Source organism: Solanum stenotomum, chromosome 12 (genome assembly GCF_019186545.1).
Source record: "Solanum stenotomum isolate F172 chromosome 12, ASM1918654v1, whole genome shotgun sequence".
In the NCBI taxonomy this organism is placed as follows: domain Eukaryota; kingdom Viridiplantae; phylum Streptophyta; class Magnoliopsida; order Solanales; family Solanaceae; genus Solanum; species Solanum stenotomum.
In genome coordinates, this window is record NC_064293.1 from 31423033 (window position 1) to 31438750 (window position 15718).

The window sequence follows — 15718 nt, forward strand, 5'->3', positions numbered from 1 at the left end:
CGATTTTTCCTTTCTACTACTCCGTTTTGCTGAGGTGATCTAGGAGAAGAGAAATTTTGAGTGAACGCATTTTGAGCACAGAATTCTTCAAAGACTTATTCACAAATTCACCACCATGATCACTGTGGATAGTTGTAAGTAAATAACTTGCTTTCTCTTGTTTATTTGCTTGTAAAGTTGGCTTTGATTTTGCCTGTTGCTACGGCAAGTGTGGAAAGAGCATTCTCCTCAATGAAGCTCATCAAAAATGATCTACGTAATAGCATTGGTGAAGAATTTTTGAATGGATGTTTAGTTTGTAAGATAGAGCGGAAGATATTTGAAAATGTAAGTAATGATGCTATTATAGATCGTTTTCAAAATATGAAGTCTCGTCGAGTACAATTGTAAACTGATGATATTTTTTGTGGTGATGTAATTTTTATGTATTGCTCGCTTAGTTATTGTTATTATAAATTTTTTTTTATCTTATCTTTAAAGCAATGGTGCACCCGTCTTCTTAAAATCCTGGATTCGCCTCTGAATGTAATAGAATTTATTTTTTTCTAAAAAGAAACTTTATCCAATTGTGCAGGCATGTCAAGAAGAAGCATGGGCCTCCACTTGGAAGAAAGAACATAAGATATACTACTATATGATCCTTATATCGTAATGAACAGAGATGGGTGACACATTGCAGCACGTTTGCCTTCACGCTTCTCAAGAAAATTCCTTATGACAATGGTAGCTAGCGTCCTCGTTTAATTTAGAACACACTGACCTCAAAAACAATTCACAAAACACCTTAATCACTATACTAAACATTTAACTTGTATTAAGAGGTGTCAATTCGTTTATATATATAGAGTAAATCAAAATTTGACCTCTAATATAATGTAATTTCGATGAAGGCGTGTCAATTGACACCCCTTCGATAAGGGTGGGTCATCCTTAAGGCGTAGTTGGCAGTTTAGCAAAGCAGTGATAATGCGCTTGTAGGGTGGGCTCCGCATGTGAGAAGATGTCTATTGAATTTAGAGAGAAGTAATTGAGAATTTCAGATTACTAGTTCAGAATGAATGAATTACAACTTGTAGTCACATAGTTAGTTAGTTTGTTAGAGTAGTTGGTTAAGTTGGTTATACTACTGTAAATTATCTACTTATACAAGTACTTGAACAGTAAGTGTGAGGATCTACAGTAGTATAAATTGTAGTGATTATTGTCGCCGCTAAATGTCTAGTTCTTTTGTAGTGAATCTTAGTTGGCAACGCTTAGGTGGAGGGATTAGTCTCACGTGGCTTGCCATGTCACTAAAAATTTGGAGTGTTTACTCTTGAGGGTATTTGTGGTCTCTTAGGATAACGGCAGAGACATTTTTTATCCCAAAATATAACGAAGCGTATAAGTGGTCTATTTCGCATAGTTCAGGAGCAATTTTGATCCTTTTCCGTTTTAGATAAGAGAACTTTGTTATGGAACAAAACTCTTTGATTTGGATTGTTCTTGAGTTTATTACAATTACCTAATGCCACCCCTATTTATACTTGTATAGGGATGCTTCTAGAAATGTTAGATACATCTACAAGAAATATCTAGATATCCTTATCTTCTAACTATGTAACACGAATCTAGATATTTCTATACTTTACTATAAATATCTAATTATCTAGAATATCTACATATTTCTTAGATGCAACAAATACTAAAAATATCTCTATAAAACCATCTTTAATTTTCTTACATTCATGACGAAAGAAGAGGCGCATTTCATAATGGTATCATTAGAGTCGAAACACAAATATTGAATGAATAGTTGTATTTGATAATTGATTTATGTAAGTTTCTCATAAATAAACAAATTATTGATCTGTTCAAATATATTAATTTCATGATCATATTTTGGCTCTTACTAGAAGCAGCTGAGATCGATAATGTTACCAAATTGCAATGACTTTGCTTCTGAGAAACCTTTTCTGAAGCTATGGATTATAAACCAAGGGCGTACAGTACTGTACTGTACTGTGGGATTTTGAATGTGGGACAAGAGAGAGATCAGAAACGTAACAGAGTGATTGTTGGGTATGTCATACCCCTTAAAAAATATATTTTAGGACACGAATGAATATTAGTATTTTTTATTTTGTCCTTTTGATTATTCTCAGACTAGTCTCCTATAAAATGTAAGTAGTTAAGAATCTCATTAAATTAATGGTAAATATAAAAGAAAATTATTGAGAATTTTCTTAAACTTTAAACAATTCACCTATTTTGAACTATGAAAGAAAAAGAATCCAAACAATACGTACACTTAGACAAGAGGGAGTAATTGAATGTAGAAGAAAAATTAAGAAAAAGTAATTCCGTACAATCCATTTAAGTTTATTCATGAGCAAAATTATTTTTTTTTTGGTTTTGATTTAGTGTCCGATATTTATAATAGAGCCGACTAAATTCGGATTCGTGCTGGAAAGTTCCACATTGTGGTGGTTAAAGCGCTTCCAAACAAAGATGATTTTGTATCCAAGAGAATTCAAATTTGAGATCTCTAATTAAGAATGAAGAAATACTTATCACTCTATCACAATCCTTATTGGTAAGCGAAGTTATTTTATTCTGGCCAGTGGAGGTTATTAATATCACATAAAATACTCTAAACTCTTTTACTGTATCTTTTTTAAAAAAAACATCTCAGTCAATATAAGACTGTCTTAATTGAAATAGTAAAATAAATGTAATAAATGATTTCATATTATTTACTTAAATGAAAAAATATACAGGTTGAAATAAATTTTAATTTAACACGAAATATTTTTGGAACTTATGGATCAATTAATAAGGCACTCAAATGCATAAGATTAATACCTTAAGGTTAGGGTGATCTATTGAGTTGGTAAATGCATCAGTCATTAACGCATTACAATTATATTTTCATAAACTAATTTTATCGATCTTTTACTTATGTTATTTGCTAAAAACACGTTACTGGGCATGTGTGTAGTATGTTGGAGAAGATTGTTGCAATCAATTATTAATATTGTACGTACACTTATATTGTTGATCCGTGTGTGTGAAAGCACGCAATATATATGCATATTTTTCCAACGGAACAATGTCAACAATATTATTTCCTATATTATTTATGTGTCATTTAGTTATTTCATTTTCGATATGCTTTTATGTGTTTTTCTTAAATCAAAAATTTATCAAAAACAATTCTCTATTTTGGAAGTACACTTATCCTCCTTAAACTTTACTTATTGGATGATATTACACTGACTATATTATTATTATTATATCTTCTTTTCTTCTAATTCATTGGTCATAGTTACGTTTTATTACTTCCTAACTTTTTTCTCAATTCAGCCAAAGAAAGTTTAAAACAAGAAATCAGATGTGGACAAGGAGTAATAATGAATATATTCTCCCAATTCAGAAAAAGAATTATAGTTTAATATTTTGAATATCTGCAGGATCGACGTGTCTAATTTGAGTATCACTTTTAGTCCAATATTGTTGACAGAGCCGGCATTAAAAGTTTCGGGGTTCTAAATTTTTTTTAGAAGAGTTTTTGCTTTATTGATAGTGGTATTCAAACCCACAACTCTAGCATGGAAAACATTACTATTAAGTTATCAATCAGTTTTGTTAGGGATTCATAAGTCTATATATATATATATATATATATATATATATTTATTTATTTATTTATTTATTTTCTAGTACAAATATAAAATATTAAAAAAGCTATTATATTCGTCCGTATTGACGAACCCCACCTAGCTTCGGTTGTATCTTTACTTGTTCTGTCTTTTCAAATATTACATATCCTTTTTATGTCAAGTCAAACATGTGTTTTACATTTTGATCGATATATATATAAGATAATTTCCAAAAATGAAACTACCAATTATTTTTTCAACTTAAGTGTGTTTACATTTTGGGCACTTAAATTCACGTCACGCCGTGATCAATTGTGCATCATGAAGAATGTTTTCGTTCAAATTACATATACTACAGTCTACAAGTATACATAGAACTTGTCATTTGTGTTTAAATTGTGTTTGTGTTCCTCTCAAGCCAATTCTTTAATATTAAAGATAGATAATTTCAATTTTCAAGCATTTCGACGCATAATTACTAATCAGGCTAAATTGGAAATTCCATATATACTTCTGCTTCTACTTTGGTTGAACCTTATTTGTAATCAAGTAAACTCATTAGAGATAATTGTGAAAATAATACCATTTCAACTTTCAGGTCATATTTTTGTCCTATGGGCAAATACTTTTCATTTCACTCTTTAATTATATAGCAATTTGATATCATTTGGATGTAGTTTTGTCCAAATTTATCAAGTTGAAAAGACACATGCATATATACCAAATTATTTCAAGTGGATTTAGTAGCCCCTAGATAAGAAATTAATTCATTTTATTACGTATTTAATTTCTTAGTCGTTGGTCAATTAAGGGTAAATCATTAAATTACGTAGCTTCTTTAGAATTTTTTTTACAAACCACAGTATTTATTTAATTTCTTAAAAAGTTAAGCACAAATAAATTCCATAAAGAGATCTAGGTGTAACACTTATTGCTTAATGCTTAAAAGAAATAAGACCGGACTTCATAATGTGAATCCATAAAGAGGTAGAGGATAATTGACTTTAATTTGTACCCCTTTTCTTGCTTCAAGAAATTAACATTTTGAAATTTTTTCCATTAAAAAATAAATATTTCGTATTTATCATTCTTTTCTCTAAACTTTTGTGATGTTAATACTATATAGATTTTTGTTTCAATTAAAATAAAAGGTATGATTCAAAAATTGAATTTAATGAGTTATCAATTTAACTGTCCAGGAGGAATAGAAGGGGAACAAATTAAAGCTTAAGCAAATTTCATCACTATCACTATACAAAGGGACTACTTTATTACTAAATTTTGAACAAATATTTCTTATGTATTCAATAAATTTTTTTAATATAAATACAAAATGCGCAGGAAAGTTATTAATTTCTGAAAATCTGCACCCCAAATTACTCCCTGGATTCAGTTTTACTTTTACTTGTCACATTTCTTTTTGGAGAGGTTAATTTATACTAAATTTTAAATATAAAAAAATATAAAAATTATAATTTCTTTTTATAGTAATATGATAGAAAAATACATGTTAAAATATTAATTAAAGTTCATACAATTTAACTCTCGAAAAAATAAAATCCAACACGTAAATGTGAATAAACATAGTATAAGCATGCAATTAGTTGATTTTTACGCATTGTTTGATATGGTTGTTACGTATTATTTCATAATATATTAACTTGTATTGTAATGTATTGTATTGTATCATATTATATTGTTTAATTAAGTACAACATTTGGATAGATTAATTATATGCTCTCCGTCGTTACATAATATGATACATCAATAATTTAAATTATAGACTTACGAGAAAGGTTGAATACGAAGTTAAGCTATTGTGAAAAGATATGATAAAAAAAGATAAAATTATTAAATAATAAGTAACTAGATTAATCATTAAATAAAATAAGGCTTTTCATCATTACTAAATAATAATATTTAAATAATACGATCCAATAAAATTTAAATAACAAAAATTAACAACACAATATAATAGTGACATCGATCCAAACTAGGTGTAAGTGAGGGGTGGTTAGCCCAAAACTGTTGGTTGGATTTTATGGCGAATTAGGTATTTATAGACGGGTGGACTCTTTTAGTATCACATGAATTACACGTGGAGGCCTTATGGAGTATCACCTACCTAATTAAAAGTTTGAAGTATTTTAAACTATTAACTATTTATAATTTAGTAATATATATATATATATATATATATATATATATATATATATATATATATATAAAATATATATAAATTTTATATTTTTCAAAAACCGTATAATTTTATAGTTAAACTTGCAAAATTCGAATTGTACCTATAAATTGAAATAGCAAAAGTAAAAGACAAAAAATAATTTGACAATGGCAAGGAACCAACATAACTCTCTCCGCCCTTAATTGAAAAATCCTATTGGAAGCCTACCAAAAAATTGTTACATATAAGGAGTCGTTTGATCGATTGTTTGAAAGTGAGTTACATAGGCATAAAATTTTATATAAATAATAGTACTATAGTTTTGATAGTTAATTAGGAGGTGATTTATTTATGAATAAAATTAATATTATATTTAATTTATTATGTAAATTTACATATTTAATATATGTATAAATTATAAAATTAATAATGTATTTGATGTGTAATTAAAAATTCCACAAGTATAATACATAGTCTATAAATTAGGAAGAATTTTATATATATTATTTTATACAGAATAAAAACTAAAATAACTAATATATCTAATTAATACATAAATAACTACTCCCTCCGTCCACAGTTGTTTGTCAGGGTAAGGTCATGCACATCCCTCAAGGAAAATTTAATACAAGGTGTAACTTGACTAATATAACCCTATTATATCAAGAATATCAAAAGTTCACATAACTTTTCAATTGAATTACACAATCATTAAGGGCAGAATTGGAAAAAAGTGTCTAATTATTTCTTGATTGTTTAAATTGACAATTAATTTTGGACATCTATTTTTAGTATACCTGCCAAACAATTGTGGACGGAGGGAGTATTTTCTTTATAACTAATAGTGTGTATAAATTATACTTACAATTAGTTTTTATGTTACTAATACCTACAAGGCTACAATTAGTTTTATGTTACTAATAATAACTAATATAGGGCGTGAAATACAATTTGGTGTTTTTTTTTTTGGGGAAGGAGAAAGGAAAATCAAAATCCACTGTTAGAAGAGCCCATTGGAAAAATGGCCCCTGGTTTTTCATTTTTCCCACTCCTTTTCATTTTCTACAATATATATATATATATATATATATATATATATACTTATGCAGCTCTCTCACCCATCGCTATCCACTATTCTCCATTTATATACATCTCAACTTTCTACTCTTTTTTTCATTGAAATAATTCTTCACGCACAACACAGCAGCAGCAGCAGAGATTTGTAAAATTTCATAATTTGTAAGCAACTCACACATGTACAATACTGTTCAGTAAAATTGTGCTGCTCTTTTTCTGGATTTTCTCGAATTACTCAATATTTGGATTATGATGATGGAGAAAATCGATCGAAATGGTAACGAGAACGGAGAGTTGAAGAAGAAGAGGAAGCGGAGGAAAATAGGAGTGTCAAGGGTTCAGAAACTCTATGGAACTTGCAAACAGGTTTTCGCTAATTGCAAACCTGGCGTTGTGCCGTCACCGGAAAATGTTGAACTTGTCAAGGCAGTTTTGGGTATGTTTTTTTTTCTATTTAATATATATAAATCTGTAATTGTTTTTTTTTTTTTTGCTGAACTTTTTCTTTTGCTTTGACGTCATTATTTGTTTAATTTCTACTACTTTTTTTATTGGTATAACATGTGTATAAAATGTTGCCGCAGCGATTCTGTTAGTGTTGAAACAAATGCGTGTTTTTAGGTACAACTTTTAGAAAACGAGGCATGATCTGGCATTGAGGAAACTGCTCTGCCATTGCCATTATTAATTCCTTGCAAAATAGCAATATAATCCTACAAAGGGTCTAGGAGAGTGGTGTGTATGTGAGGTGTTGAAGTGTGTGATCTCCTTTTCCTTTTCACGGCCAAGCAGGTGAAAATTCTTTTTGATATGGGTGGCGGTGAGATTCGATCTAGCCTCTACCTGCTTTAATACTATGTTGAAGTTGAAGTGTGTGATCATCTTGATAATTGTTTCCGATAGACCTTCGTGACAAACTGACAATTGCACGTTTTTTTTCTCATTTCTCTCTATCTTTTTTTTATACTATTTTTGTTGCGGATGTTATATTTAGTAGTACATGATCTTGACATTTGTCATATAGTTTTCCTCCCCATTGAGGTAATGTGTTACTATATAAAGTCCTTCTTAAGGGTGACGTATAAATGTTTGATAATTCTTCTTCATTCTAACTGCTTTTCTTTTTTAGCTGAATTGGTTTAAAATTATTTTCTGAATTTGGGTTGAATTTATCTGCACTTTTAGTCCATCAAAATTATTGTCTTGTTGGTTGAGAAAGGAACAACTTTTTTTGGAATTGGGAAGTATCTGCACTTTAGTCCATAAAACTTAAAAGGATGTTTACACCAATTCAATGAGTACATGACATGACATGTGTTTGAACATACACAGTTATCACTTAATCATGATCAGTTAACATATAATTTTACTTCATTAAATCTCTTCGTCATGGTACGGATGAATTTCTTACCGTTACCTTTTCTGCTTTCTACGCGTTCCATCAAAATTAAATAACTCGTACAATATACAAAGATGAAGACTAATCCTTTGTTTGCTTTTTTTTTTTTCCTTATCTGACAGTCTTTTAATTAATAGTTGCTCAATTTTCCTCTGTACAGATAAGATGACTGAAGCAGATGTTGGCTTAAGACCAAATATGTCATATTTCAAATCAAAAGTATCAGATAGACCTCCTAAAATAACATACTTGCATCTCCATGAATGTGACAAATTCTCGGTATGTAGCCAATTAGGTCGACCTTTCCTAAAATTTAATATTGTTTAGGTGACTTAATAGTTAAATTCTTCAATATATTGTCAGTTTATAGAAGTTAAAATCGCTATTTCACTTCTTCCTCTTGATTGAAGATTTAAAGTTTGTTCATATTTTGTTAGATTGGTATCTTTTGCTTACCACCAAAAGCAGTTATTCCTCTTCATAACCATCCTGGAATGACGGTTTTCAGCAAGCTTCTCTTTGGGAAAATGCACATAAAGTCTTATGATTGGGCGGACAATCTCCTTCCTGAATCAACTACCCCAAATGCCAATATTTCTGACTGTAAGTCCTCTTCAGATTGCTTATCTTGCTAACTTACACTTTAAAAATGGTAACTGGTATGAAATCTTTTGCATTTGCACCGGAAAAGTCATCTATATAAATTCAGATTTGAGACTTCAAATATCTATGAATGCAACTGTTGATGTATTTTCCAACTATATTCCGTACATTAATAGTAGACATCAACTATTTATGTATTTACTTCTCTTGTATGAAGTCAAGAGTAACAGAATCATTCGTTCTTAAATGATGCAGGGGATTGTACAGGACCGCGTCTTGCAAAATTGAAGGTGAATTCCAAGTTTAAAGCTCCTTGCAAAACTTCAATCCTCTATCCAGCTGACGGAGGTAATATGCACTGCTTCACAGCAAAGACAGCCTGCGCCGTACTAGATGTTCTTGGCCCACCTTATTGTGATCCTGAAGGTCGCCACTGCCAATACTACTGTGACTTCCCCTTTGCCAACATCTCAGGTATAATGCTGTATACTTCCACTGATTTAAATTTTTGTGTACTAGACAGTTGACAAGAATATAAACTTCTTACCCTATTAAGTTGACATACAATCAGTGGCGTAACCAGAACGATTGAACAAAGAAAAAATGCAATAACAATCCAAGATTCAAAAGTCCATTTTACTATCTTTAAGTCCTCAAACAAATTGACTCTGTTAGTTACTAGTAAAAGAAGTACCTTGATTTGATTCTCCAAAGTACAGGATATGTATAGTATACTTGGAATGGACATTTTCCCATAATAGTAAATCAACTGATTGATTGTACTTGAAATGACATTCTAAATATGGAATATTTTTTGGTCTGTCTGACATTATCCATCCTAATTCTAAGATTCTTGTTTTCCTGTCTTTTTGCTTGTGGAAGTACAGTGAATGGCTTGTCAGTACCAGAGGAACAGCAAAGTGAGTATGCATGGCTCAAAGAGAGAGAGAAACCTGAGGACTTAACTGTAGCTGGAGCACTGTATAGTGGACCAAATTTAGTGTAGTAAACTAATGGATCAATTCATTGGTCAAAGCAGCCTGTGTTGAAGAAAAAGAGGGTTTTCTTTTTTTGCTCAACTTTTTACTCTTTCCGGTGATGAATGAATAGTCAAAAGGGATAAAAGTTAGGAGGAGGAGTTTTTTTTTTTTTTTTTTGTCGCGAAGAGCTCATGTACATGTACATATTCAGACAGATCGGAACAGGCCTGTAAGGAAGAAGGAACTGAGAATGTATGTATTCTCAAAATTGTATGTATAAACTAATGTTTTCCTTTGGTTTGAGAAGACTCGTGATAAGAAAGGGAGTCGTTTACCGTCTTTTGTTAGTACCTACTTATGGTAGGTTCCTACGTACGTATCTTCTCTCAATCCAATACGTACACTTGGTTTTTCGATTATGCACATAAGGGGTTGCAGCAAGGTTGGATTACATTAGGTCTATGTACAAGCTATGCAGCTTGCATAATCATTTTTGGAGTTTGTAGAAGGGTTGGATTACCATAGGTCTATCGTACGAGCTATGCAGCTTTGTTTGCAATTTTGCCTGAGCTATTTTTACAGCTTGAACTTATGGTGATAACTCATGTAACTACTAAAAAAACACTGCATTTAGCTAAAAACTTCGTTGCTGGTCCATCCCTGTCACTATTTTACTCGTAGCTAAGTTGGATTAGCGATAGATTTTGCTACTTAGCTTAGCTACAAAAATTGTTCGTTGCTAAATCCAGTTTTTCTTAGTAGTGCGGTTGTGTGAAGCTTCTCTTTTTGTTTTCAAAACTATGTTACTTTGAATGATAAGCCCAACGTCCTGCATTAAAACTAAGTAGAAGATTTGAGTCTACTGTCTGTGAAGATCATTGAGACTTAAAGTGTATTGTTGGTATTCTTAATCATAGGTTTTGGGTTTGAGAGAAAATTGTGTGGGGAGCGCCATTTCAAAATAGGTTTTGTAACGCGTGATTTTGGGGCACCAGAATGGATAGAAATAAAAAGAAGTGTACTGTCGGTAGGATCAGCTAAGGAAGAAAATTAAACCATAATGTTAGAAACAATTGTGGAAAGGATGTGTATGCATGAGTTAAGTAGGGTGAGCTATGACTTATTAGGCGATAGATAATCGATCATGTACACAACCTTAACTCTATTTAATTTTATGGGGTAGTGTTTAACATGAACTCAACCCCTTGGGCCTTGGGTACTATCGGCTAATATATATCTTTGTTGTCGCATGCAGGATAACGTATAAACATATCTGATATATTTGTCTTTTTGCCACATCATCAACACCCCCACGAATTCTCACATTTTTCCCAATGATGATAATTTTCATGTGATCTCGATAACAAGAACTTCACCGACACACCTCCGAACCGATTATTCCAACAAAAAGCCTCGGTAAATATCCTTCATTCATCTCACGGGTTAATTATTTCTTGCCCAATACAACTATCCTAAGAGGATCATATATTTGGTGAATTTGCAGCAATTACAAAATTAGAAAAACATATGTATCACTCTCAAATTAGTTGGGATCACCTATATAACTCTCTCACCTAGCTCTCTCTGTGAAAAAGTTAAAGTTGATTTTTTGGAAATATGATAGATTGTTCTAGTAATGTTTCTAGAATAGTGTAGGATAATATCTAGGATAATTATCTTTAAAAATATCTAGATATCTAGAAGATAAAGTTCACTAGAATTTTTTTTGTAGAAGTATCTAGAAGAATTTCTAGAACCATCCATGAACAAGTATAAATATGGGTGGTCTTGTACATTTGTAAGCAACCCAAGACAACCTAAGAACAACCTAAATAAAATAGTCTTCTTCCATAAATAAGTTCTCCTTTCTAGCTTCCTCTTCTTTAGTTGAATCTTCCGATCTTAATTAACGATCTTGGGCTAGCAGAAGGGTTCTCCGATTATACTTTTCTTATGCTATTCTCTACATGGTATCAAAGCCATCCATAGTCGTGGATTGGCTTGTGGGTGTTATTTCAAGAGCGGGTTGGTGGTTGATTCAACTGGTTTGTCTATCTGGATTTTAGCGGTCGTGTTAATGGACTGGGGATGGAGTTGTTGAATCAGTCCAATTACAAGGTATGGAAGATATGTATGAAATCATACCTTGTGGGAGAGGATTTGTGGGATGTTGTTAATGGGAATAACACAAGACCTCCTGCTGACAGACCGGAAAATAGTAGTGCGTACAAGAAGTGGAAGCAGATTAATGTGAAGGCAGAGTTCATTCTGAATAGGACAATCTCCTCCGATTAATTTGATCACATTATAAAGTGTAAATCAGCTCATGAAATATGAAGGACCCTCGATCGCTTGTTCAACAAGAAGAATAAAGCTCGGTTGCAGATATTGGAAAATAAATTGGCCAACACTATTCAAGGTAATCTTTCTATTGCCGAGTATTTTTTTAAAATTAAGAACTTATGTTCTGAGATATCCTTGTTGAATTCGGAAGAGGCTATCTCGAAAGCACGAATTAGAAGAATTGTCATTCGTGATTTGAAGCCTGAATATATTCCGTTTGTGATGTCGATTCAAGAATGGGCTCAACAACCATCCTTGGAGAAGTTTGAAAATTTGTTGTCATCACAGGAATTACTAGCCAAGCAGTTGGCTAGTGTGTTTGTCAAAGAAGGAGAAGGAGATGCTCTTGTAGCCGACAAGAGAAACTTTAAAGGAAAATCAAGAGTTATGTCGCACTTTCGATCCTCGGGTAGTTCGAGCTTGCCTGGAAAGAATGAAGAGTCTTCTAACTATTACGGTAAGAAGCCTCTCAGATGTTATCATTGTGGTGAAGTAGGACATATTAAAAGATATTGTCGAGCCAAGGAGAGCAATTTGGCTCAAAAAATTGCTGAAGAAGAAGAAGGCTTGGAAAATTACTGGGAAAATTGTTTAGTAGTTGAGGCTCGAGCAATAGATGCTATGGTTTCCATCAACCTTGAAGAAGACTTGATCAAGGATCTAGAATATAATATAGCCAATCACGTGGAAAAGCAAGACACTGATATCATCGACATGAAGCAAGAAACTCTTGAAGATGTTCATGCTGGTGATATGGTAGTTTCTATCGAAGAAATCAAGAAAATAAATTATGAACAAGCAGTATCTGGAGCTACATATACCGATCGTGACCTTTATGGAGAAAGTATTGGGGAAGATGTATGGGAAGTTGAAGTCTCTGATCAATCGTCAGCCATATTAAGGTCAATCTTTGACTTTGGTCAAATATTGGAAGCAAATGTAGATGATGAATATCAAATAGAGGAAGAAGTTGATATTGAAGTCTCAAAGACAAACGATATGATTTTTGAAAGTTCTGAAGCTGCCAAAAAATCTATCGAGGAGATAATAAGAGAATATGACAGAGGATCTTATGTTGGTGTTGAGACTTCACGGGAAATTTGTAGTGCATTTCTGGATAATATAATTGTTGAGAAGTTAAGAGAAAGGGGGAGTTTGAGAACTCAACAAGGAGATAATCTACATGGATCAACTGACGATGAAAAATCTTTATCATTTGAAGAAGAAAGAGGATTTCGGAAGAAAATATTGAGATTTTCACCAAGACGTAGCTCAAAGCTTCGTTTGAGTTCTTCCGTGACAAGTGTGGGATAGTTTTCAAAAAATCACTTTAAGGGGGAGCGTGAAAAAGTTAAAGTTGATTTTTTGGGAATATGATAGATTGTTCAAGTAATGTTTCTAGAATAGTGTAGGATAATATCTAGGATAATTATCTTAAAAAATATCTAAATATCTAGAAGATAAAGTTCACTAGAATTTTTTTTGTAGAAGTATCTAGAAGAATTTCTAGAACCATCCATGAACAAGTATAAATATGGGTGGTCGTGTACATTTGTAAGCAACCCAAGACAACCTAAGAACAACCTAAATAAAATAGTCTTCTTCCATAAATAAGTTCTCCTTTCTAGCTTCCTCTTCTTTAGTTGAATCTTCCAATCTTAGTTAACGATCTTGGGCTAGCAGAAGGGTTCTCCGATTATATTTTTCTTCTGCTATTCTCTACACTCTCATCTCATATACATATACATATACAAATACAAATTACACATATACATGTACAAATACAAATTATACATATACATATACAATTATATGACAAATATATAAATACAATTCATCTCTCTCCACTCTCTGCCCTCTCTTGCTCGCCTCTCTCTTCCCTCTCCCAATCTCCCTCACCAAATATACAAATAACATGTATATCAGTTACATATATACAATTATTGACAGATATACATATACAATTCTACAGATATACAAATACAATTCACATCTCTCCACTCTTTGCCCTTTCTCCCTCGCCTCTCTCCTCCCTCTCCTAACCTTGCTAGTCTCTCTCCTCTCTCCTCCCTCCTACATATACTTCGAATCTTAATTAGCAAACTATAACTATGGAGCCTAATTAAGTAGTAATTTTTAGTGGCTATTTGTGAAATTTCCTTAAAAAATGTGAAAATCATTTAAATTTGGTTAAGAAAGTATTTATAAGGGGAAACTTTGTAACATTAAAATTATGTCCTCCTTCTTCAACTGATATAATCTTCCACTCAATCACACTTACACATGTTAATAATTAATGTCCCAATTATTTTAAATAATCTGAATTTATTACCATAATATTGCTTCCAATAAAAACAATTAAAAAAATAGTAAGGGTTGGTTCCATGAAATGTCATGGCTTCAGGTCAAAACTCATAATCAGTCTTATTTGCTTTTCTTCTTTTTAATTTTTCTAAAATTTCATTTTCCTACAGTCAACTCCTCTTAATTTCTAATTAGATGCTTAAGTAATCATCCTCAGTTGAAATACTATTTTTTTAATTTTCTGTCCAGGTCCTCTACTTAATGTCTAATCTAAATCATTGACCCAAATTCATTTGAAAAATTCAACTTGGCCTTAATGTATGCACTAATTAGATGATTATATTGAAACGTATCTTCAATCGGATTCTAGCAGGATTGTTTTCCCTTTCTTGATTCATCAACGTATAAATATAATATATATTGTCGGGTTGGTTTGGTCTGAGATTGACTTTTTAAAGTTAAAACTAAACCAACTCAAGTATAATCACTTTTTTTTCCAATTCAAACAAAATCACTAGTCAAACTTTTTTCTCAATTTGCAGTTTTCGATTCGATTTTGTTCATCCCTAATACAAACTATAAAAAGTAAAAATTATTATTAAATTAAAAATATTTAAAGTTTGAAATATTATAAGTTGGATGTGACCAACATATATTAACTACTCCTAAATCCTAATTTATTGATCCAAACATCCTTTCCCATTCAATTGAAGTTTGATAAATGTGATGAGAGATTAGAAATTTTCTAGTTGTGAATAGTAACACCGTCTCTAATTTAATTAGTTGTCATGCATCAACTTTTTGAAAAAATTGCATTCAGAGACGAATTTAAAATTTATAAAACATGAATATAAAATACAACTCAATATTTAATCAAATGTCTTATTTAGCCTTCTTATAGCATAATATAAATAGATAATATTTTATTAATTTTAAAAAATATATACATAAAATATCTAATTTTATGAAAAGACAATGAATACACAGATATTTTTATCTTAAAAATTAATTAGTTCCCACACATTGACCACTTTTAAATAATACTAATTTTCTTGTTACCAACTGATAGTACCAGCAAGACTTGGATTCATTAAGTGAGATCAATCACCACCTTTAATTTACCAAAATCAATATTTTTTGTCTTAATTTGTGGGTATCGTCACTATACTATTATAGCATTTAAATTTTGGAG

The 15718-nt window shown here is 31.3% G+C and overlaps 2 protein-coding genes across 2 annotated transcripts in view; both read left to right on the forward strand.

Moving 5' to 3' along the window:
* The window catches only part of LOC125848016 (ubiquitin-conjugating enzyme E2 2-like), a 125201-nt gene that overhangs the window by 87373 nt on the left and 22110 nt on the right, over positions 1-15718 (forward strand). The gene's annotated exons all lie outside the window — the stretch shown is intronic.
* On the forward strand, positions 6947-10322 carry LOC125848014 (plant cysteine oxidase 2). Its single transcript, XM_049527787.1, has 5 exons — positions 6947-7333; positions 8457-8575; positions 8734-8899; positions 9155-9373; positions 9787-10322. Exons 1-5 carry the CDS (start codon positions 7147-7149, stop codon positions 9903-9905), a joined length of 810 nt encoding a protein of 269 aa, XP_049383744.1. The 5' UTR covers positions 6947-7146; the 3' UTR covers positions 9906-10322.

What these genes read in the sequence shown, in the direction of transcription:
- LOC125848014 (XM_049527787.1), top strand. Translation starts at nt 7,147, where the DNA reads ATGATGATGGAGAAAATCGATCGAAATGGTAACGAGAACGGAGAGTTG. An exon ending in ACTTGTCAAGGCAGTTTTGG is followed by an intron (nt 7,334 to 8,456) that starts GTATGTTTTTTT and finishes TCCTCTGTACAG; the next exon opens with ATAAGATGACTGAAGCAGAT. An exon ending in CCCCTTTGCCAACATCTCAG is followed by an intron (nt 9,374 to 9,786) that starts GTATAATGCTGT and finishes GTGGAAGTACAG; the next exon opens with TGAATGGCTTGTCAGTACCA.